At 41.8% G+C, this 24,676-nt stretch overlaps 1 protein-coding gene across 1 annotated transcript; it reads right to left on the reverse strand.

Annotated features, from left to right (window-relative positions):
• Nucleotides 1–1,381: 1,381 nt before the first annotated feature.
• LOC147626258 (uncharacterized) lies at nucleotides 1,382–23,247 on the reverse strand. The gene is made up of 5 exons (XM_086816407.1): nucleotides 23,091–23,247; nucleotides 22,826–22,984; nucleotides 22,484–22,588; nucleotides 22,052–22,203; nucleotides 1,382–2,223 (listed from the first exon to the last, which is right to left on the reverse strand). Exons 1-5 carry the CDS (start codon nucleotides 23,121–23,123, stop codon nucleotides 1,839–1,841), a joined length of 834 nt encoding a protein of 277 aa, XP_086672533.1. The 5' UTR covers nucleotides 23,124–23,247; the 3' UTR covers nucleotides 1,382–1,838.
• Nucleotides 23,248–24,676: the final 1,429 nt, after the last annotated feature.

The following is a 24,676-nucleotide window of genomic DNA, read 5'->3' on the forward strand; positions in this document are numbered from 1 at the left end:
AGGTTGAGTTTTTTTTTGTGTGATTTCCATACTTTTCTTTTAACATGTGCATTGAAAAGAATGCCCTTATTATGGCACCCTAGAATGTTGCTATGAGGAAAACAATTTGTTTGATTAAGAAACCAATATTAGAACCATTATATTATCCACTCTGCAATCATCAATGTTTGACTCTTATATTTTTAATGATAGAACCATTAAATTTCACTTTCCAATCATCACTATGTTTGCCCCCTATGTACGTAAGTAATGATAGAATCATTAAATTTTGAACTCGTGTGTTGTTGGATTTGATTATGGTGAATTTGTATATCATTGGCTTACTTCGAGATGGTATAATGATTATCCATGGGGATAAGAATTATGAAACTCAAGAAAAGTACACTACACAAGAAATTAATTTGTTGATTGAAGAATTAAAGATAGTTTCAAGCATCAGCTTGTGTTTGTAGGGACCTTAAAACAATTCAAGTATTTATTATTTCAACAAAACGAAAAAGGTTTTACAATAGGAGCATATTCAAATTTCAATTTTGAAATAGAATCTATTGGTGGATGCACATTTAAGAACTTTCATTATCTTTTTCTTTATTTTTGTGGCTTCGTTGAATTGATGATATTAAAACATTGATGTAACAAGTGATGCTAAGTACCCAAGCTAGAGCAAGAGAAAATATTTAGCATGTCACCAAAGAAAAAATCTATGATTGATTTTACTTCTAGGCATGAACATGAGCAGCAGAAGGCAAGGTGACTTTCAAAATCATTTAGATGCAAGCAAAACGAGTTTTCATTAGAGCCTCGTAATGTTTGTTAAATAAGAAATGTTCTAGCATTATAGAGTACATTTTGCTTTCCAAGTACCTACTTGGGAGTGCAAGCAAACTAAGTTTTGATTGGAGACTTAGAATTATACACCTTGCATATTTACAATAACCAACTAGGAGGACCTAGAACAAATGGTTGCCGAATTCAAGGATATGGGGGGGTGGTGGTTGTCAAAGCACCCTTCATTTGTCCCAAAAATCCTCCCAGGTGGTTGTTGCCAAGGCATCCTTAGTTTGTCCCAAAAATCCCCCCCTGCCCCCCCCCCCCCCCCCCCCCCCAAAAAAGGTGGACCCACCAGTTAATATATTGCATTAACAAAGGTTGTCCAGACTGACTGGGCTCTTGGAGAGTGGACCCACCAGGTAATGGATTGCCACTACAAAGACTGTCCGAACCCAGTTCTGCCTCCAACTTCCAAGAGCCGCCGGATCTCCAGGTGGGTCCCAACGACGGGGTGATTGTTTATGAAGCCACCTTCAGTTTGCACCCATCACTTCGTGGTTTGCCATAATAAACCACTATAACTAAGATTAAAAAAAACAACTATAAAGAGTAATGACACAAAAAAATAATGTATTCTTTAAATAAATGAAGTCATGCTAATCCACCACAGCCCCAACCAGCATCCAGTTCCCTTCCAAAGATAAGTTTCTAGGCCCAAAATGCTACGAAAGGGAGAGAGTGTCTATGACATACCAAGCTTAAAAACTTCCATTGAAATCTGCTTGAACGTAGCATTTCACCCACCAGAAAAAATGCTTTTGAGTTACAAGTGTTCGTGTAAAGAAAAGGATTACACTCCAATCACAAACTACTTCATATCAGCAACAATGGATGCATTTTCCCTTCACAGCCCCTCCAATGTACAAGACTATTGTGCTGCCTCTCCCAGTGTGCAGATAAGGAACCTTTGTTGACAGATCAAATCCCCATCATAGAAAGCATGGTCAGGAAGTGAGGTGTGTACTTTACACTCGGTGCAGGAGTAACCAAAATAGATGTATTCAAGGTCATGTACTTCTGAAATATCCAAGCCAAATCGACAATGGAAACTGAGCAATGGCCATAAAAAGTAGTAAATAATGGTGCTTGCTTGAGTCTCTGTCATAACTCCTGGCTTCAGCAAAAAGAACCCGCTTCATGGTCTTGACCAGAAAGACGGCCATACAGAGACTGGTCCAAGGCATCATGATGTAGTATGAGTAGCTCCATATGATGCGTGCCAGTATCGAAATGGAGACGCCAACAAAGGCATAGCCCCCATATGACACAATGTCCAGAATGGCGGCATCTCCATTGCCAAGTACATACAGGGAGAGACGAATCAGTATAACATTTGCAATCCAAGCAAGCAATCCTTTTGTGAACTGAAGGCTGAATGCCTCTGGGCTAAACCTGCAATTGTGAGGAGAAACCAAGTTCAGATTTCATGCATGGAGAGAACTTGAGCATGCAAATGTTGGTAAATAAATCTTGAAGAAACTAGAAAGACGTTTAACAGATCAAGAATGGTAAAATGGGGTAATAACCATTAATCATTTACACAACAGCCAGCAGCACAGTGCTAGCATACACATTGTTCTCATATAGCTATTCTATCCATATGTATCATAAACGAGGCATTGGTACAAAAAGGATAACGCTAGATGTTTCCAACTATGACCCACTTGGAAGTTACATGCATCCACTAGCTCACTGGGTGATGTCAAGCTTGATGGGCTTGGCCAAATTAAGGTTGCCTTCATTGCAGGCTTGAGAAAGATGGTAAACTTGATCTAGATACATACAGCAAGGGCAACCATCAATGGATGCAAGGAAGCTGTCAGTAGGCCCCTGAAAAGGCTGCCCAGCAGCCAGTACAGCAGCCGCAATCAACATTTAGCTAGATAATTGCTAGCCAGTGCACTCCTGTTCTATAGACCTTGCACAAAATCCACAGTGACAAAGATCTCCTTGCATTAAGTCCATTGAGTTCTTGAATCCCACACCTTGAAAAGTATGCCCCACCACGTTTAGTTGAGAGAGCCCAACATAGCACTAAAAGAATGGTCAGCAATCCACCAAAAGAGTCGGTATGCAAAATTAGGTCTTTTTTCAGAATTTGCTCTGTTTTGTCCCATTTGGAAGCTCATCTTCCAAATTCTATGAAACCTTTTGTGGTGGAATGTGATGCAAGTGGGTATTCGTCATTCCAGGCCTAGTGAAACCTTTTGTGATAGAATGTGATGCAAGTGGGGATTGTATAGGGGCAGTTTTGCAACAAGAAGAGCATGTGGTTTACTGCCTTTGAGAGCCGAAGGTTGCAACATGCTGAGAGAAACTCTTGCAGGTTTATGAGAGAGAACTTCTAGCTGTGATTCATGCTCTTATTTCATGGAAGCATTATTTGCTTGGGGCTGATTTCATGGTGAAGACGGATCATCAAAGTTTTTCTGACCCAAATTAAGCTTTCCGAGAAGCATATGAGGTGGGCAAACTTTTTGTCCATGTTTCATTTCCAACGTATCCATACACCTGGAAAGAAGAATGTGGTTGCAGATGCTCTATCTAGGAGACCACATGTACATTCAGTGACCATTGCATGTCATAGAGAGTTGGATTCCATGAGAGATTACTATGTGCATGATGAAGACTTTGGGGGATTATGCAAAAGCTAGAGGATGGTCAAACACTTAATCACTATTCCTTGAAAGAGAGAGATTTGATGATGGATACACAGTTATGCGTAACCAAGGATTTGAGGCAAAAAGTGATTGAAGAGTCGCATGCACCACCTTATGCAAGGCATAGACATATTTCTTCTACTACGCAGGCATTGGAACGATACTTCTATTGGCCTAGCATGAGAAAGGATATTGACAAGTATGATCCGAATGTTTAACTTATCAAAAGGTTAAGAATAATCGTCAAAAGACTCCAGGATTGCTTATGCCTCTACTGTGCCCAAGAGGCCATGGAAAAGTATAGCGATGGACTTCATTTTTGACTTGCCGAAGTCAAAGTTAGGGAATGATGGTATTTGGACGATTGTGAACAGATTCAGTAAGCAAGCTCATTTCATACCCATCAACCGGAAGAAGTATCCCTCGAAGGAGACCTTGCTCTTCCGACTACCGCAGACACCATAGCTCTACTTAGAGCTCAAACCCAGCTTCTCATGGAGCGTCTCCAACTCTTGGAGGCAAGAGCAGCACGTCCTCCACCTCCAGTGGCCCCCGACTACATCTCCCTCTTCTTTCAAATGGAACAACAAAGAAGAGAAGACGAGGCCAAACGGAGAGAAGAAAAAGTAGAAGCAGATGGTAAGTGTGATCAAATGGTAAGTAGACGAGGCCAGATGGTAAGTGTGATCATTTAGCACTTAATCAATTTACTTCTCATTTTCCATTAGCTAGGATAACAGATCCTCGGGATAGAGTCCACGTAGCGGCTCCCCACCTTACAAGTGAGGCAGTCACTTGGTGGCAACATTGGTCTAGTCTTCATACAGACCAGACCACATGTGTCACAGCTTTTAGCTCGGATACGTTTGTTCATGACCTGAAGACCAGATTTCTCCCACCCAGGTATATGACCGGTCTGGTAGATGAGTTTTGTGGACTCAAACAGAACGGGTCTCCGGTGCTTCAGTTTTCCAAAAAGGTCATCACTTTAGCACAGCAGTTAGGGCTATCTGCCCAGGCCAAGATCGAGCAATTCATTCGTGGATTAGATCCCAACATCCGATTCACAGTTCGCAACTTTGAACCCAGTACATATGACCGGGCTTTGACTATCGCTCAGAATGAAGAAATGAAGATGAACAGAGGCCCAAAGATGCTAAAAAGGACGGCAGTAATAGCTCCAATTCAAGGGGTAAGAAGGATAAAGAATCTAAGCCTAAGAAAACCCCTGATGAAAAGGCTAAAGCAAGCATCACTGGAGGTTATCTTCCTCCACAGAAGCAAAAGAAATACCAGTCAAAAAACAGATGTTTTTTCTGTCATATCATAGAACATGGTAAGAAGGATTGCCACAAATGGCAAGCGAAACAAGCTGCCAAAGCACCTTCTGCCACAGTTGCCACAGCCTCTCCAGCTCCTCCAGCCCCGCCTACTACCACCAATGCGGTTCAGCTTTTACCTTCTATGCATCCTATGCCATCCGTGGTATTTGATGCTAAGCAAGAGTGTGAGAGCGATGCTGCACAGAAAAGCCTCATCCGGGCTTATGGCTCTACCAAGGGCCAACAGTTTGTAGCCCTGTTTGACATGGGCAGTTCTGAGGACGCCATCTCTCCCCAGTTGGCTAACAAGATGAGCTCCACATTCATTTGGATGTGGACGGGTTCACACTTGGTCTCCGCACCCACATATCTCAAAAGTCACACCAGTTGCCTTTGACGTTCAAAAGACCTCATTCCAACGAGATTTCATTGTCTCGCCTCTTTTGGGGTGTGACATGATCTTAGGAATCCAATGGTTTCGCCAATATGAGCCTATTCCCGATTGGGGACAAGACACTTTTACTATCTGTTAAGGGTTTCTTGAGCCCGTCATGATTCGTGGGGATAGAAGCATTCTTGGCATCCCATTGATTTCGCATCTCCAAGACCGACGAGCTATCCGCAAGGGAGCGGAAGGAGCACTACTTTATGTTCGTGCTTAGACAGCCTCTACCTCATCGGTAGCACCTATCTTATCTTCAATCCCACAAATAGCAGATCTCCTGTCCAGACATCAAGACATTATGCTTAGGGACGATCTTTCGCCCAGTCTCCCTCCATCCCGTCCTGAGGACCATCATATTGATTTGGTCCCTGGATCAGAACCTCCTAGCAGGTTTCCCTATCGTCTTTCCAAGACTTTAAAGGGCAAGCTAGAAAGACAGCTATCTGAGCTCCTCCGAGCCGGATTCGTTCGGCCTTCTTTCTCACCATTTGTTGCACCCATCCTATTTGTCCAAAAGAAGAACAAGTCTGCACGCCTTTGTGTAGACTACAGGACATTGAATAAACTCACCATTAAGAAAAAGTTTCCTATGCCAAGGACTAAGTACATTTTGGAGCGTTTAGACGGTGCAAAATTTTTCACTAAGATCGATCTCAAGAGTGGTTACCATCAGGTCCACATTTTCAAAGCTGACATTCCAAAAACAGCTCTCCGGACATAGCGTGGTCACTATGAGTTTGTAGTCATGCCTTTCGGGCTTACAAATGCACCAGCAACCTTCAATAAAATGATGTCCAGGATTTTCGCAGTCCTCATTGGTAAGTGTATCTTCATCTTTCTTGATGACATACTTGTATTCTCAGCCACTGCGAAGCAGTATAAGAAAGATGTGGAGAAAGTCTTGCAACTTTTGCGAGATAATGGGCTCTACATAAACGCCAAAAAGTCTTATCTTCGGCGTTAAAGAGATTCAATACTTGGGCTATATCATCGGTTCCAATGGTATTGGATTGGACCCCTCAAAGGTTTAGGAGATCTTAGATTGGGACATCCCTCAGATCGCCCAAGAGATCCGTTCTTTCATAGGCCTTTGTCAAGCCTACAGCACCCATGTTCACCAGTTTTCCAACCTTGCAACACCTCTCACCGACTTGCTCAAGGGGGTGAAGACTCGTAAACAAAAAGTCTCAGTCACAGGCAAGGCGCTTGATGCATTTCGTGCACTCCAGAAAGCTCCCTCAGAAGCGCATGTTTTGAAGTTAGCATCTTGGGATGAACCTTTTGAGGTCATTACGGATACAAGCAATGTAGCCATAGGTGTAGTTCTCCAGCAGGACAATAGACCCGTGGCCTACTATAGTAGAAAGTTGGATGTCACCGAAAAGAATTATTCGGTTTATCACAAGGAGCTTTTAGGTGTGATCAGAGCGCTCAAACATTGGAAGCCTTTCCTTTATGGACAAGTCTTCACAGTCAAAACAGACCACCAAGCACTTAAGTGGCTTCAAACCATGCCAAGTGCCCAGTGGAGTGATCGGCAAGCCAGGTAGAGTCAACTCTTCCAGCAGTTTGGAGGAATGATTGAGTACATCCCTGGTAAGCATAACCCAGTAGCAGATGCTCTTTGTCGAAAGGCGAGCATCCAGGCAGTGCAGGAGTCTACTATTCTCGAAATCACGGGGAAGAACTTAGATAGCATGAAAGACCAGTATGTCAACTCCCCTGAGTTTGGTACTCAGTATAATTTGGCCCTCACTTTTGAGCCTGGCCATTATTCAGTGCAGAAAGGTTGGTTGTTCTTCAAGAACCGCCTCTGTGTCATTCAGGAAAAGCGATCAGCTCTTCTCCATGATGCCCATGACTCCTTAGTTGGAGAACATAGAGGTATCAACAGTACCCTTGAGAAATTAGAACAGTCCTTTTATTGGCCAAAGATGAGGCATGATGTATATTCACATGTTCAAGCCTGTAAGATTTGTCAAAAAGTTGAGGTTCCACATACAAAGAAGGCTGGGTTACTTCAACCTTTGCCTATCCCCGACGGACCTTTCATCGACATACCTATGGACTTTGTAGGTCCTCTACCAACATCCACTGGATCTCGTAACACTCAGTGTTTTACCACTGTGGATCGCTTCAGTATGTTCTGCATGCTCATCCCATGCAAGCATATGGCCACAGCTGAGGTCGTAGCCCGTCTTTTTCTCAAACATTGGTACCCAATTTGCCTAGCACTATTACATCAAACAGAGATTCCAAGTTTACCTCGCATTTCTAGAGGGCATTATTCGAAAACTTTAGAACTAAGTTACAGTTGTCTAGTGCATTCCATCCACAAAGAGACGGCCACACATTTATAACCAGTTGGCCTTTGATGTTCTCAAGTCATATTGTCATGACCAGCAGTCCAAATGGGAACATTATCTTCCATTGGTCCAAGCTATCTTGAACGATACTCATTCATCTAATGTCGGACGAACTCCATATGAAGCAACCTTTGGTCGCCATTTCTCCTCTTTTGACGAGATTGGTGTCCATCTCTAGAAGCTAATAAAACCACGGAAGCATTTTCCAAAATCATTGAGTTAGTCAAGGACCGCTTGACCAAAGCACAGGAAGCTTATAACAGATAGGCAAATAAATCTAGACGAGATGTCCACTTCAAGGAAGGGGATTGGGTCTATCTGCGCATCATGAAACAAAGATTAAAACAAGTGGGCAAACGTTGTCCCAAGCTTTCATTCCGTAGTTTTAGACCTTTCCCAATAGTTTAAAAGTTAAGTGATGTCTCCATGAAGTTAAAATTGCCTAACATTTCGACGATGCATGATGTTCTCCATGTTTCTTGGCTAAAACCATATGTTGGACCAGAAGTTTTTGATGTTTCGGATGAACAGCAGCCAGACATGGTAGACGAAGCCGAAGTCATCGAGCTTGAGCAGATCCTCCTTCATCGTTGGAAGCATGGTTCCAGTCGACGGATACGTCAATTCTATACGAAGTTCCAAGATCAAGGTATCCACGAAGCCGTTTGGCTAGACGAGGAGTTCTTTCAAGAGTACCCCCAGTTGTTGGCGGACTACTTGGAAGCCATGAACCTGCCACCAAGCTAAGCAGGAGAGAATGTCACATGCACTCTGCACTGTAATGCATGGTGACAAGCTGGCTCATCATCATCAGTGCAACATTGTACAATATTAACACCTTTTAGGATGATATTTGCCATACGCCGTGACCCCATTGTAATCCTCAGTCCAAGATAAGTCAAGCATGAGCTACGTAGGTCATTCTCAGCCTTAGACAGTCAGTCAGTCAATCCAAGTCCCTTAACCCACTTGAAGAGACGCATTCATGCATGTAGAGTCAGTAGAAACCTTAGAGTTTGCATTAGAAAGCACTCTGCATATTGCATATCATTCATCCATTACATATAGATCATTGCAAAAGCCTTGAAATAGTATCTGGTAGCCTTACAATATTTATTAGGATTTATCTAGCATTTTTTCCACAATTTTCAGCATTTAAACACCATTTATTAGTCGTGTAGCATTTTATATCCAGTCGGCCAGCATTTAATGCCAACCGACCAGCCCTCAGTGTAGTATAAATAGGCATGCTTTGCTCATTCATTCATATCATCTCATATCTCAGCAATCATCAGCAAGCACTTCAGTGTTTCAGTCTTCAGCCCATAGTTCACTTCAGCGACCAACGTTTTGAAGAAGCGTTTCATCCTACAACCATACGAGCATCAACGCATGTGCATCTAGCCCTCCATCACAAAACGCAACAGTCTACAGCATTCAGCTATCAGTAAACCTTGCGTTTTGTGCATTCAACCAGTTTTCAGCATTCACCTCTTCATCGTTTTGCTATAGCCAATTGGTGAAGGTAAAACTCAGCATTCATATTCATTTACAGCATTCATACATAGCCTAGAACAGTCCCAAACAACCCCTATCACAGCCTCAAATTTGCAACCTCCCCTCATTCCATTGGGAAGAGTGCATAGGCTCGAGATTAGACATCATTGGTGCTTCTACAGCCATGTAGAGTTCAGCCCGACTCTTGGTCTTCCGAGATCTTGCGTTTGGCTTATCGTCAGTCCACTCTCAATCTCTTTAAAGTAATAAAGCAAATACTATTCCGGTAACGGGATAGGGGGCCCTTTAGTGGGTAATTCGGGACCCCATACGGTGTATGGTTTCCATCTCTCTCTCTCTCTCAATCTCTTAAAGTTTGGAGTCTTAAAAGAGATTGCTAAACTCGCAAAACTCGGGATACAAAAGACGGTGTGAGCATTTGTGTGACAGGATCCTCAATTACGAATACTTCCGTTGCATGTTACACAGACGGATGGCCACAATGAGATAGCAAATTCAGCGGTATTGGATTTGTTAAAGTGCTATGGGGCAAAACAGAAAACGGAGTGGGAGAAGTATCTTCCACTAGTAGAGTTTGCCTACAACAATACAATGCATAGTTTCACCGGAAAGGCACCGTTTGAGGTTGTTTATGGCAAAGTTGTACTACCACCACTTCTAAGGACTAAGGATGAGATCTTTGCAACAGATGAGAGATTTAGATATGGCTTTTGCACAAGTGTAGACAGCCATAGAGAGGTCAATGGCTAAGTAAAGAAAGGCTGTTGTGATAAGCATAGAAGGGCGATGGAGTACGAGGAAGGTGATTGGGTATTGTTGAAGTTTGAGAAAGCAAGGCTTTGTAAGAATAAGGGCAAACCTAAGTTGTCCAACAAGTACTATGAACCTTTCCAAATATGGGAAAAGATCAACGATGTGGCTTTCAAACTAGCCTTACCCGATCATTCGAGGATTCACAATGCTTTTCATTTGAGTCTCCTAAGAGCTTATAAGGGTCCCATTCGAGGATTCACAATGCTTTTCATGTGAGTCTCCTAAGAGCTTATAAGGGTCCCAAACCTTTGGAACGGATCCAACAGAAGTTGAAGAGCTAGAGGAAGTTCTTCAATTAGAAGAGATTGTCTTTCATAAGGAAAGAAGGAGATCGCATGGCAAGTGCCAAGGTTACTAGAAAGTACCTTGTCAGGTTCAAGAATTATTCGACTATGCATGCCAAGTGGGTGGATGAGAACTTCTTTGCGGAGTATCCACAAGTTTTACAAGCATATCAGGAAGCTTTTCAATTGACGACAACTGGTTAGAAGCGGAGGGAATGTCACCGGCCTTTGTGTTTTGACATCCAAGGAACCAAGAACAAAGGAGAATGGTCAAGGTTTATATTCCACTGCACGGAATTGAGTATTCTAGATGACGCAAGCATAATTTCCATCGGAGTCGGGCCAAAAATAGCAACTCTCGTAGATTTTAGGAGTGTGGTCCTTTGTATTCTAGGATAATCCCCCATTTAAAGCTTGTACTTTCCAAATATTTAGACATCCTGGAGTTCAGCAAACCCCTTTCATACTTGGAAATGTCTAAGCTGGTGACATCCTCCCTAGCTTCTTAAAAGTTGTTCTCAACTTTAAGCTTCAAGGGTTATTGTCCAAGTTGTATTCAAAAGGAGCAACTTTGAGATTGAACAACACTAAATCTTTTGTACAAGAGTCATGGGACTAGCCATCTCATGAAGGCACTGTTTATCAGTGAAGGAAATCAGAACTAAGTACATGGATATGAATATTGTTAGTCAACCATAGTTAGACACCGACATGGGTAGTTGGACTACAAAAGGAACTGGTGTAAAAACCAAGGAATTGGTGTCAAAAACAAGGAACTGTTTGTGCATTCATTTGTTTATTTGATTTATGCTCATGAACATATTTGTGTATGTGTGCCAAGGATAGGGATGCCTAGTTAAACCCAAGGACGAGCATGTGTGCACGTGTTTGTGTCTTCTGACATATAATGGGTGCATCTTTATCTTAACAGGAAGAGAATCATGCTAGGAAACTCCTACCTGAGGACGACTAGAGAGATGCAAGGGGTGGGAGTATTTGTGTCACGTGCATCCCGCACTTGGATGCCACATAGACATATCTGTACAGAAGGTGCAGGACCTAGGATGGTAAACTGGTCCCATGTGAGCCCGGGACGAGTCAGCCAGGCATCCATCTCAATCGTTCGAGGTCAGGTGTGCATTGTCCTGCAAAGGAGTCCAAGGTCAGGTGTGCACTATCCTGCACATGAAACAGTGCCAGTCCGCGCTGTGAGTCTCCCTTTGGAATGATGTCAGTGATTCTGTGTATCTGGTATGGTACCGGGGAAAATGCCAGATCATTGTGTAGATAGTTAGGGTTTGCTTTTAGGAATAGGGGCCAGCCCATAGGGCTACCCCAAGTCTTAGTGTGGGCATGGGGATAGTGTGAAAGCAGAGAAAAGGAAGACCTGACAGTTGAGGATAGCTGTTTAATAAGTTGAGGGAATGTCACCGAAGCCTCAAAATACAAATTGCTGATATGCAAAACGCAATGCGAAAAAAAGAGAGTTTATTTTCAATAAATTTTTTTAAAGTGACGTGGCACTGATGATGTGGTGATGGTGATGTGGCAAGAAAGCAATACAAGGTCACCTTATAGGCTTGAAATGATGCGACTAGCTTTTGGAAAGCAAGAGATTAAAAGCTTTCTAAAAACTAAAAAGACAAGAGCTCTTATTATTAAAAAGATGCTTTTTGGACTATAAGTGAGTTTTAAAGCGCTTTTCTCAAGTACTTTTGGACAAGAACTATAAATTCAGCTATTCTCTCATTGCTGAGACATGTAAAAAGACAAGAGAGCTCTCTAGCTCTAAGAACTTGTACTCAAGACTCGTCCAAGGAGTTTTATCTAATATAACTCAGAGGGGGGAGGATAGCTGTTTAAAATGTCACCGAAGCCTCAAAATACAAGTTGTTGATATGCAAAACGCAATGCGAAAAAAAAAAGAGTTTATTTTCAAATTTTTTTTAAAGTGGCGTGGCACCGATGATGTGGCGATGGTGATGTGGCCAAGAAAGCAGTACAAGGTCACCTTACAAGCCTGAAATGATGCGACTAGCTTTCGGAAAGCAAGAGATTAAAAGCTTTCTAAAAACTAAAAAGACAAGAGCTTTTATTATTAAAAAGATGCTTTTTGGACTATAAGTGAGTTTTAAAGCGCTTTTCTCAAGTGCTTTTGGACAAGAACTATAAATTCAGCTTTTCTCTCATTGCTGAGACATGTAAAAAGACAACAGAGCTCTCTAGCTCTAAGAACTTGTACTCAAGACTCCTCCAAGGAGTTTTATCTAATATAACTCGGAGGGGGGAGGTTGGCGGCTGGCCTAAGGCTATTTTGACCTCACTATGGTGTCTTCTCTCTCTTTCTCAAGGTTTTACACATGAAATTGTTGTTTTCTTGAAGATAAGCTAAGTACCCGTGCCACAATCCTAACGAAGGCCAGTTTCACAAACCATTGGGCATCTTTGCTTGGCTTTGCATAGTATCCTATGTAGGATTGGCATCCTCTGTGTCCATGCATGCACTTGCATCGGTAGGCTGAATTCCTTTCATTGCTTCCATCTCTCTCGTCCATTGTTGAAGAGGCTAAAATCAGCGATGAAACCTATGAGCATGGTAAACCCAAGAAATGGACCTTCACACGGATAAGGAAACCACTTGATATTTTCCCGCAAAAATTACATTTTCATCTGTTTGTGCCAAAACCCCTATATTTGCCCTGAGGAGTGACGTGAGTCCACATGGCATCATTGGAGCAAGGCATTGTGAAGAGATGCAAAGAATTAAGGCAACTTGGAAAAAATACCGAAATTTTAAATTTTCAGATTGCAAGCAAAAAATCAGCAAAAATTAAAGATACCAACCTTGCAAATAGCATGCAAAAGTCCTAGGCACGGAAGCAAGGCGAATTCTAAGCAAAAAAGCAACACATGCAGAAGCAGGTACATGCGGTGTCATTTTTGAGTGCTATGTAGGTACTCTTTTCTTTTTGCAAGTGTAGTGATTGCTTTCTTGATAAGATATTTTTTTACGGTTAAAAAAAGAATATGAAAAAAACGTTTGCTACTAGTTAGATTTGTAGCAAACTCATTTTTTGGCAACTATGGTTGAGGCATCTTCTCCTTATAACACTGAGTCAAATACATCTAAGGAGGGAGATGAGATTGAGGAGGTGGAGAATCTTTAAGAATCAGAATGATGCTGAGGTCTGACACTTGAGGCTTGCCGCTTGACTCTTAAGATTGTTTTTTTTAATAGTTTGGTGATTGGTCCGTGAACCATTTATGACATTTGTACTTCATGATTTGTATACTTATTTGTGCCTCTCTGAGAGCTCTTTTGATTCATGATTTGCTATAGTTTTTAGATTTAATGAAATGTGGATTATGACTCATGAATCTGTCTTCTAAGTTCTAAGGCTTGTCTTGGGCCATGGCAATGGAAATTGCAAGCACCTGCCAACCAGCAGCTCCCAAATGTTACCATTAGTATGCAACAATCCAAACTTGCAATTTCACTATGTTTTAGAGTATTTAGTGATGCATGTTGTGTATGTTTAGACATTATATAAAGATATGCCCACTATTTTAGAGCATAATCTACAATATTTTGGTCTTGAATCCCCCCTGTATGAAACATTTAGCATACTTTCCCGAAAAATAAAAAGCGTTTGCTACCCGTTTAACAAACTCGTTTGCTACCACCCTTGTAACTATGCATCAACCCATCAATCCCCACATCCATAGGTTCTATCCTTGTCATATCCTCCTTCGATACCATCATAAGGTTTCCATAGATCCAACCAAGGATTATCTGTCATAGGACCACCAAGATAAGGGTTAGACCTACATATCTAAGAAACCCTAACATGGTTTCATAGGCCCGATGTCATACGCATCGCGTGATCGCAAAGAATTGTGGCTAGCGACTCACCACCTAACCTTAGGTTCAATGCCTCGAACCACCCCCCAACCTAAGGTCTGGTTGCCGCGAGCTTGCCAATCCCAACCTAGGGTCCCACACCACCAAGGTTAGCCACCCACTTGCAACTCCTTGGCCCTGAGGTCCTGCATGCCCCCAACATCTCAGCGTGGATACCTCTAGTAACCGATAGGCGCCCCAAGGTCACTTATATAAAAATAAGCAAGCTATTCTTGGCCCCTGCTTTATTTATAAGCTTTCCTACTTTATTAACTAAAGCATGTTTTGGTCCCCCTACCTATCTTGAGGTGCTATTTGACCCCATTGAGCATCTATTTCTACCAGTCCCATAACTATGCTCACAAGCAACTTATACTTTTCAAAGCTAAGATTTTTTTTGAAAAAAAGGTTACTTTTTTCCTGTTTTGTTTCTTTTTGTTTTCTGTTGAAAGAAGATTCCTATGATTTGAAGCCTCACAAGAGGTAATAAGAATGGAACAAGATGAACTAGAAGAGGAAAAAGATAAAGACTAAATGAGGGTTCAACAAAATCAAGATTTTTAAGGCCAATCTTTAACAAAGTGTCCTAGTGGTGCACATGCACATGGGGTTAGGGTCCATTTACACACGTGGGGCACATGGGACCATAGGGGTATAAATAGGAGATTACTATCATATACTAGGATCTTTTACTCACTTTATGACATTTGGACATCTATTCTCCTTGGAACATGTGTTCCCATGGATATGGTGCAAACTCCCATGAGTGCTCTAGGTATTGCTCCCTATGATGAGCTTCCTCTAGGTGAGAGGCTAACACACCACACTTCCTAGTTGCTTGCAATGCTATCGGAGCTTTATCTTTGATCCATGATTTCTAAAAATTTCAAAAAAAATTACATTTTCTTGATTTTCTTGGAGTTTCTTGGGAATTTTCTTGATTTTCTTGATTTTGATTGAGTTCTCAAGAAATGGGACATGGAGAGTGTAGAATGCTAGGATTATCTTGAATTTTTTATTTGAGTAAAGTTTTGGAGTCATGGATTGACTGAGGACCAAATTTTGAGACAGCCGTTCCAAAATTTGAAAGAAGAGACCAACATTGGGGGAAAATTATGCTAATCTTGATTAAGCTTCTTAATCAAAACGTTTTTGAGTTTCTTCCTTCTTTACATGCTTGATTTTTGTGGGAAAATAGGGCTTCTTCCTTGCTATTGATCAACATTTTGTTAGGGTTTTGAATGGGCCTTCCAAGACCTTCCTAATGAACCTATCAATGGAGCTTCAAGACTTCAATTCATGGAGAAAAATCAGCTCATTTCTGCACTGATTTGAGGAGGTATCACGGCCATTTTGCTTCATTGAGGGTTTCCTGTTGAATGTCGTGTTGCTCAGATGCTAATTTCATCTATAATTAGCGCTGAATCGCACATGACGATTCTGTAGATTTGGGGCTGTGTAGCTGCGTTTTCCTTGCTTTGGTTATAAGCTTTAACTTGTTTAAGCTTGGGTTAAATAATGCAAGGCATAATAGGGACAATAGAGTGTTTGATATGCTTCGTTTTGAGGCGTCTAGTGCGCATAGTGCTGGGGGCTGTCTGCTGCGTTTTCTACAGCCGTCTTGTATGATTCGAGTCATGGAGCAAGCCAAGCTTGGATTAAAAAAGAGATATTTCAATTGATGTGTTTTTTTTAAAGCAAGCCTAAGCAAGATCACTTCGCTAAGCATTTCCATTGCTGCGTTTTTTTTAAAAGCAAGACTAAGCAAGATCATTTTTGCTAAGCACTTCAATTGGTGAGTTTTTTTTTTAAAGCAAGCCTAAGCAAGGCCGTTTTGCCTCACGATTTCTTGGGAGTAGACTTAAGCTTGCTTAAGTTGTTTAAGCTTGGCTAAGGTCAAGTGAGAGACAAGGAGATTTGGTCATGAAGCAGCCACGATTATCAAATTGCAAGTTTCAATGAATTTTGATCTTCTTCTTCAAGGCTTCAACCATCCCAAATCTCAAGGCTTCAACATTCAAGCAATAATCATGGAGCAAGTCTCATTTTAAATGTTTGAATGCCATTGCCAAGAAGCTTCATTACAAGTGATATATGGGATGCTTATGGCTGCATTTTAAGCGCTTGGAATGCCATTACTTTGCCTACTTGCATGCTAATTGCAATGATGGGATTGCTCATGAGATTTGAAGCTCTTGCATAGCCATACATCTACTATTGAAAGGATTTCTTGGATGCATCATATGAACCATTGATTTGCTTAAGCATTAAGCAAACATCACTCCCTTGGTGTTCATTAAATCAATTGGAGTCTACTTGCCATATGATTGATTGATTGGTGCATTGATGAGGGCCATGAAGTAAAAGCAAAGGGACTGAAGTGATGCAAATCAATGAATTGTGCTTGTGAATCACATGATTTTGGATGCTATGTGGATGTTGTTTTGTGGTGATTGATGTGATTGGAGTCACATGGAGGATAAACAGGCATGAGTACATGCTAAAATGATGTTTGAGTGAGCATGAGTTCATGCTAAAACTATTGTAAGTAATTCCATCCCTACATTTTGGATTATACACCACTCTCACACACATTGTATTCACTTTGATTCATAGAATCTAGTATGTGTGTGAGGGTACTCTTCGCATTGGTGGAGAGGCCAAGGGGGAGCATGGCATGAACTCTCCTTGTCGTGAGTGCTTTTGGTAAAGCGGCAAGGAGGGGGATTAGATACATTGGTGTGAAGACTTAGCCCCAACCTTTGCCTTGAGGCCCGAACTCGGTAAAGAGGTGGGAAGGCTTAGCCAGGGGATCGGCAAGCAAAAGCTCTCCATCGACACGGCCTACATCAACACTTCTACATCGACATCATTGAGTATTGCATGTGGGCAATGGGGTGTGAGGGCAAAAGAGACCAAAGGACCAAATATATGAAAGATCAGAGTAAAACACACAGTATGCAATGGTGATGTGAATATAAAAGATGAAGTCCAGTACACGAGCTCTATGTGAGACTCCGAATAAGCAAAAAGAACTGTTGTCCCATAAAACGCGGTTAACAAAGCTGGAGTGACCTTGATGAAGGCGCCGATATAAGTCTGAAGCAAACGCCGAAGACCACTTGATGTAGACGATGAAGTGAGCCTGATGTAGGCGATGTAGTCCAGCAACAGTAGGTGATGTTAACGCTATTGTTAGCTTGATGAAGGTGACGAAGTCAGCCTGATGTAGGCGATGCAGGAGAACCTGATGTAGGCGGCGAAAGTGCTGCGGAGAGGCTGATGTAGGTGCCCAGACCAATAGCAGTTAATGCTGCGCATAAACTGGCTGTAGGTGGTGACAAGCTGCAGTTAACACAGTGCATGACCTAGCTATAGGTGACCTGTGTGCTAACCAGCAGGAGATGGCGATGCAGTTGTGAGGCGACCGGGGCACAATCGTTGGAGGGCTGATGTGAGGCGACCAGGGCATGAGCGATGGAACGCTGCTGTGAAGAGAAACGCAGATGCGCCTGGTCCACGTAGGTTGGTCATGGAGAACACGAGAAGGGTCTCGTATTTATATGAGAATTTTAATGACCAGCATAGAAGTTGGCCCTTTTTGGGCGGCCTATTTTAGGTATATTTTCACACATGGGGCTCTTGACATGAGTAATGCATTGAGCAAAATGGATGTATATATGCTATTGCAAAAGGCATTGTGGATTGAGGCTACTTTATTTTGAGATTTGACTCAAAATACAAAGGAGATGCTGACCAAATTTTTTCAGACAGCTGGTCACAAAAGTCACTAATCATTTCTTGGTGATTAAGGATCTCAAGTGGGCAATTATACCTCTTGGAAGAGCCGATTGAATGCTACAAGGAGAGATATGAACCTCTTGATTTGGACACCCGTGGGACACTCAAATTAGAGTTTAGTAGTATATTGAAAACCCTAATTCAGACCCTTAGGGTTATCAAAAAAGTGTTTAAAGGTCTTCATAGTACTTCCTTAGGGCTATCCAATGAGCCAATAACCACTGTATTCAGATACCGTTTGATAGGTGAAATCTAGCAAGTTGACTTTTTCACGAAAAGCCAATTCAGTCTTCACAAAAATTTGATTTGATCAAACCACTTTGAGTATAGTTGGTATATCTCTACTGCTATCCAACAAGCCAAGAAATACTTGATTTGGACCCATATTTTGTGTTTTAGGACCATTTCTGCAGTGCGGTAAAAACCCTAAAACAAAGAATATTAGGGCTATTCGAAAATCTTCTGTTTTCTTGCATATTTGCATTCTACATCACAAGATCTTTCCATAGAGTCCTAGATCACCCGATTCTCACTTCTTTTCGCCATCCAAACCCTAAAATTCCATTTTCAGCCATGAGGCGGAGCAAGCCAAGGAAGGGTGTGGATGCAACCAATGATTTGGGGCTTGGTGAATATGATACGAGGGACAATGTGATTAAGGATGAAGCTATTGTGCAAGATCTCCATGATGATGAGCAAAGATTTCATGAGCATGGAGACGATGTTGATGCAAATGTGCATGAAAGGGTGCAAATGCATGAAGTGAATGCTAGGCCAACCGGAACTAATGACATGATGCTCATGCAAAGTATGATAGCAAACATGACAGCAAGCATAGAAGAGCAACGAAGATACAACAACCGTATAAAATCAATGATGAAGGATCAACAACAAGCCTTCATTGATGCATCTGCCGTTACTCCGCAAAGATCTCATGGGTGGTGCCTCCAATGCAAGAAGAAATGTTTTTTCCAAGCAATCTTCTTCAAGCATATTTGTTGTGCATGGACAAGACTTCTCTCAAAAGTAAAGCCAACTGGAGCTTCTTCATTTTCAAAGACAATGGATGGAAATGCTTATCAAAGATCTTTATCATTTGAGAGTCAAGACAAAGAAAAATATGCTTTTGAAGACATAAAGATTATAGAACATTATGGCGCAAAAGCAAAGCTTAGATTTGCCATGATGCATTTACTTTTGCATGCAAGGTTGTTGGAATCAATGAAGGTGCAAGCTTTTCTTGATTATATGGTATCTACTCAAGTGAGTAGTTTATGGATCAAAAGAGGTAAGCCATTTGCAAAAATATTGTTTGCATTCGATGGCGAAAGAATCACTTGCATGGGACTCGAGGATTGGATTCGTAATTGGGATGTTTATTTTCATGCCTTTCCTTGTGACGAGCTTGCCAAAGTGAAGAAAGTGACTTCTCATTTCAAAGGAAGAGCTAGAGCTTGGTGGTTGAAGGAAATGCACAACTATGATTGGGATTGGCAAAATTTGGCATATGATGTTGTGCAATACTTTGTGACCACTCATGAACAAAATTGCTTTAGAGATCGATGCATGGTATTCTCACATGAGGACTCTCTATCTAGATATATGGAGAAATGTTGGTACCTTTCCTTCTTTATTCCCAACATCAAAGAGAAGGAAAGTATAAAGAGTTTTGTGCAAAGATTGAACAAAGATTTCATGCAAGTATCTCAAAGTATTTTGCAAATTGATGAGGATATTGGTCTAGATAAGATCATGGTGTTGATGGGACTTGTCCACATGCATGCCCAAAGGGTCAATCACAAGGACAAGTTTGTTGAGCTAAGCGAGAGAAATGATTCAATTGGTGGTACCCATTCTTGGCTACATTTCATGTTTGAATGGGGAAGGAATGCTTCAACTCATGTTAAAAGATTTGGATATCAAGATTGATAAAAGAGGTTACCCGCTCACTCAATCTTTTGGTCATTGCATAGAGTATGACTATGCGGGTCTTTATGCACACATTGTGGGTGTTGAAGTGAATGAGACACTTGATGTAATTTTCGGACATCAAGTACATGAGGAGATCTCGATGCCGATTCTCTCTCGACAAGACATCACCAATGTGTTCGTGGCCAATAGGAATACACAAGTTGAAAATAGGAATGCTTGGATTACTTCCATAAGTGCTTTGATGGATACATTTTCAGCTTATGATTTGATATTACAAGATCATAAAGACTTGATCATTGAGGATATTTTGGATGTGCATGCAATTGGGTTTGACACAAGGGATGATGATTCATGTGATGATGCACATGCCTATGAGGATGCATTTGACATATGCCATGCACATGGGGATGAAGATTATACATATGGTGAAGACATATACATTGTTGATCACGGTGACATTAGGCATCTTGATGATGATGCTTATGCAAGTGTTGATGATTCATCTACCATCATTATTTGTGATGAGGAGAGCATTTATGTTGATGTGGCTGATGACAATATGCATACACATGCTACATATGATGAGGATGAGCTTTATGATACTAGTGAGCATGTGGATGACATTGATGATATAGATGACATCGATGATGAAGTTATTCATGCATCTAGTAGTGAGCAGCTATTGGATACTTCATGAAGGTTCTATGGGAACCTAATCTATGACCCTTTCTTAAGAGATGAGTGGAGAGTCTATGATTGTGACCACTACGAGGGTTATATGGACAATGATGAGGATTATGCCTTGGTACATATGGATTATGCTCAAGTGGTCATTTGTGATGTGGATCATGCCTATGGACCTATGCATGGTGATGGATGAAGTGAGGACATTGATTCACATATGTTTTTGCATGATACCATCTATGAGGCATGCTCATTTGGCTCCTATGGATATCTACACTGAGGACATTGATTCACATATGTTTTTGCATGATACCACCTATGAGGCATGCTCATTTGGCTCCTATGGATGTCTACACGACTCTATGTTCTATGGAGTCCAGGCATTTACCTTTGGATGTGACCTATGCCATATGAGATGTATGGTCCTTGGTGTGATGATGAGCCTTTGCAATGATCTAGCATGTGTTCTTGGCATGAGTGCACATGGATTTTCCTGAGCCGTGGGGATTTCACATGACGGCTATGATGGATGGATGCATTGATCGAGATGAGGCTTGCATGGTCATGTTCATTTTTTATCCAGGCCGTCATATAGCCTCAATGTTGGATGATGGTCACCAAGGGTTTCCATATGATCCGGGCATTATTGGTGGCTATCCAATCTTCGGAGAGGTGCATCGACACCATCCTTTCGACCTAGGCGAATAGCGTATGGTTTTTGATTCCACGCATGCTTTTCGTGGATTCCCTTTTGATCCTTGAGATTGTTTGTTTACCCTCACCATCGACGACACTCCTTCATCCTTTCCTTATGATCCAGGAGGGTGCCATGGTCATGGTCATGTTCATGTATACATCTAGGATATGGGTAGATTTTTTCGCTTTTGTACATAGCCTTTTGTATATATTTTGTGCACGACCACCCTTTGATTTCGAGGACGAAATCATTGTAGGAGGGGCTGGTTTGTAGCAAAGTGTCCTAGTGGTGCACATGCACATGGGGATGGGCCTAGGCACATGGGGTAGGATCCATTTACACATGTGGGACACATGGAGCCCTAGGGATATTAAATAGGAGATTACTAACATGTTCTAGGATCTTTTACTCACTTTATGACATTTGGACATCTATTCTCCTTGGAACATGTGTTCCCATGGATATAGTGCAAACTCCCATGAGTGTTCTAGGTATTGCTCCCTATGATGAGCTTCCTCTAGGTGAGAGGCTAACACACCACACTTCCTAGTTGCTGGCACAATCTGAAAACTTCCAATTGTTGAGGATACCTCCACCAAACAATCTTCAAATGCAATGCAGGGAGAGAGAAGATCCAATAGGCGTGGCCTTAAGACAAGTTTTTAAAAGAGCCAAAAAAAAATGGAAGCTTCGTTGAGAACGCAAAGATAACAATTAAAAAGAACCTCATAAATTAAGGTGAAGAAAGTGACACGAAAGGATGAGATAAGACAATGATTGTGATAAAAATATCTTACTTGCCAAGAAGCCCAAACGCGATCCCAGAAAGCACAAGAAATGTCCCAAATGCCATGAGTGGGATGTAAAGATCCGGAGCATTTATATCAAATATGGGGGGCCTGAACGTCAATCCACCAGCTACCTGCTCAGAAATCCTGGTCCAATGACCCTGCAAAACCATGCAAGTGCTGTGAGTTCTCTTCAAGGAAAGAAAGCAGTGGCAAAAAAAGCAGCTTTACTTTCTTTTCGTTTCTTTTTCTTGTGGGATATTTTGTTGGGAATCAAATTCATGCCCCTTTGTGGGCAGCATGGTGCAATAACCACTCAGGGAAGAGTCTGCCATGCTTGACTCTTTAAAAAATAACCTGTTGTGATGATAAGCACTAAACATCTAAGATAAACTATCTTCAATACTTGATCATGGTAAAACGTGGTGAAATAAGCCCCACCCTGTGGAGGAATGGAAACAGTATGACTTTTAATTTGTTCTTCACATACTGATCATTCACTTGGAAGTAGTACTGAACATCTTGGCCAGAGAAGTATCTGCTGATCTGCAAAAAAAAAAGGCAAGAAAATGCAAGCTTGGTTACACATGTTCTTAAAAATGGGTTAGGGTTAGTGTCATGTTTAGGGATAGGGATAGGACAGGGATAAACGATATGGTTAGGCTTAGGCTTAAGTTAGGGTTAGGGATGCAGTTACAGGACACCATGCCTGACATCAGGGTTGAGGATCACCAAATCTGGTGTTAGGGTAGCTTAATGTTAGGGTAAAGAAAAAGACCCTACGTTGCTCTGCACGTATTCCCGTCCGGTTCCAAATAGCTTCTCGCCATATGCCCCTAGTCCAGTTCGCAAGATGTCTGAGCCCGCGCCATACATGAGAGGGTTGGGAACAGGACCTGCTGCTGGCCTCTGCGCGCCCCCAGGATCATTGTACATGGGTACCTGGCAAAGATCCGAGCAATAAGCAGTTAGCACTGAATAAAAAATTAGGGTTTTCACAGAAGAAAGGAAAATTAGGGATTTCTGAACAGAGATCCGACAAGTCCACCTGCGATGGGAGAGTTTGCTGCTGCCAAGCCATCGTTACTAGTGAAATGCTTACAGGTTCTATTGCCAAGATGCGTCAAACAAATAAGGTAAGCCCGAGTCATCACTCATCATCACAACTTACCTTACCCAAGAGGTTGTGGGTTCGAGCCTTGACACTGTAAGGTTGTGTGCGTAGCTTGGCTTCATCCCCTCGAAAGGGGGCTTTCGGACAAAAAAAAAAATGTTTTTGAAAAAAATCTCTCTCTCTCTCTCTCTCTCTCTCTCTCTCTCTCTCTCTCTCTCTACACACGTGTTGTGATATTGTTATTTGTGGGTATAAGGAGGTTTAGGTCATCTACTTTACATTACCCCAAGTAGAGATGCCTTTGGCTTGCATGCAAGGTGACTAGATATTATGTAGACATCCCTGTGGAAATGGAACTTTGAAACTCTTATCCAAATTAAGGGGCCTTTGAATATCAGAGCCATAGTTTGGAAAGGGAAAGATTGTCTTCTCCCTGTCCCCCATTTCAAAAAGGTTGACCCTCCTCTGCACACAAAGATGGAACCTAACATGAAATAGAAGACAATGAAGATATAGGCTCACCCATATCTGGTATGGGGTGATCTCCCCCAAAATGGAGATGTAGGTTCACCCATATCTAGACTGGGGTGATCCCTCCAAAATGTCATGTTTCCTATGGATGGTGCTTCACAAGGCCCTTTGGACTGATGAGAGGGCTATGAAAATTGGCATAGGAGATGGGTTATGTCCCAAGTGCAAGTCTGATGTGGAATCTATCCCCCACCTTTTTATATCATGCCCAAGTAATAAAGGAGTTTCGGACTTTCTCACTACTCTCATAGCACCTATCCATCCTGTAAGTTTACACTAGAAAAAAATCATTCTAAAAGAGGCTAAAGGATACTCCACAGGCTATGGAACACCATTAGAGTTACATTCTTTTGGGTTATTTGGTTAAACATGAATGTGTGTGTTTTTCAGGGCAAGTGGTAGGTGGGAAAGATCCTTTGGAATCTCCTCTTACACTCTTTCTTCTGCCTCAAAGAATGTGAGTGGGATTAAAATGACCAAGTAGGGGGTCGCATACCCATTGTGGCGTTGGTTCTCTGATCAGTATTGGGTGGGACCTCACCTCCTTCTTGTGGTTTGCTGCCCTCTTTGCGGGCAATTGGGATTGTTCCCCTGGGGCTGATTTTCTCTCTTTGGATCCTTGGAAAGTCTCTCTTGCAGTTCCTTATAGAAAGCCTCAATGTCCTTTAGCTACTCACATCAGTAGCTATACCCAAGGGTGGCTCTTTGTCTCCTTCCTTCGGACCCCTGCTGGCATCCTCAACCTCTTTGTTGGCCCACCCTCCTAACTTCCCATGTTTATCAAGATAATCTTGGAGCTCTAGCTCGTCGATAAAGTCAAGTGCCTCATCACCCTCCATTTTGTCGAAGGTAAGATAGGCCACTTGCAGTGTAGTGAAAATAGTGCATTGGCTACCTTTTGTTCTTCAATATGTGTGTTAACCACACTGATTAACATTATTTTCAAGTGTGGTTACGCTTCATGTAACTCATTTTTATGTAAACCATGC

Source organism: Cibotium barometz, chromosome 22 (assembly GCF_041138505.1).
Source record: "Cibotium barometz isolate CiBa-2024 chromosome 22, ASM4113850v1, whole genome shotgun sequence".
In the NCBI taxonomy this organism is placed as follows: domain Eukaryota; kingdom Viridiplantae; phylum Streptophyta; class Polypodiopsida; order Cyatheales; family Cibotiaceae; genus Cibotium; species Cibotium barometz.

Excerpts from the sequence above, each read along its gene's own strand:
- LOC147626258 (XM_086816407.1), bottom strand. The coding sequence starts at position 23,123 with ATGGCTTGGCAGCAGCAAACTCTCCCATCGCAG. Across the intron at positions 22,985-23,090 it reads AGCAAACTCTCCCATCGCAG|GTACCCATGTACAATGATCC; the intron begins GTGGACTTGTCG and ends GATCTTTGCCAG. Across the intron at positions 22,589-22,825 it reads GGGAATACGTGCAGAGCAAC|ATCAGCAGATACTTCTCTGG; the intron begins GTAGGGTCTTTT and ends TTTTTTTTGCAG.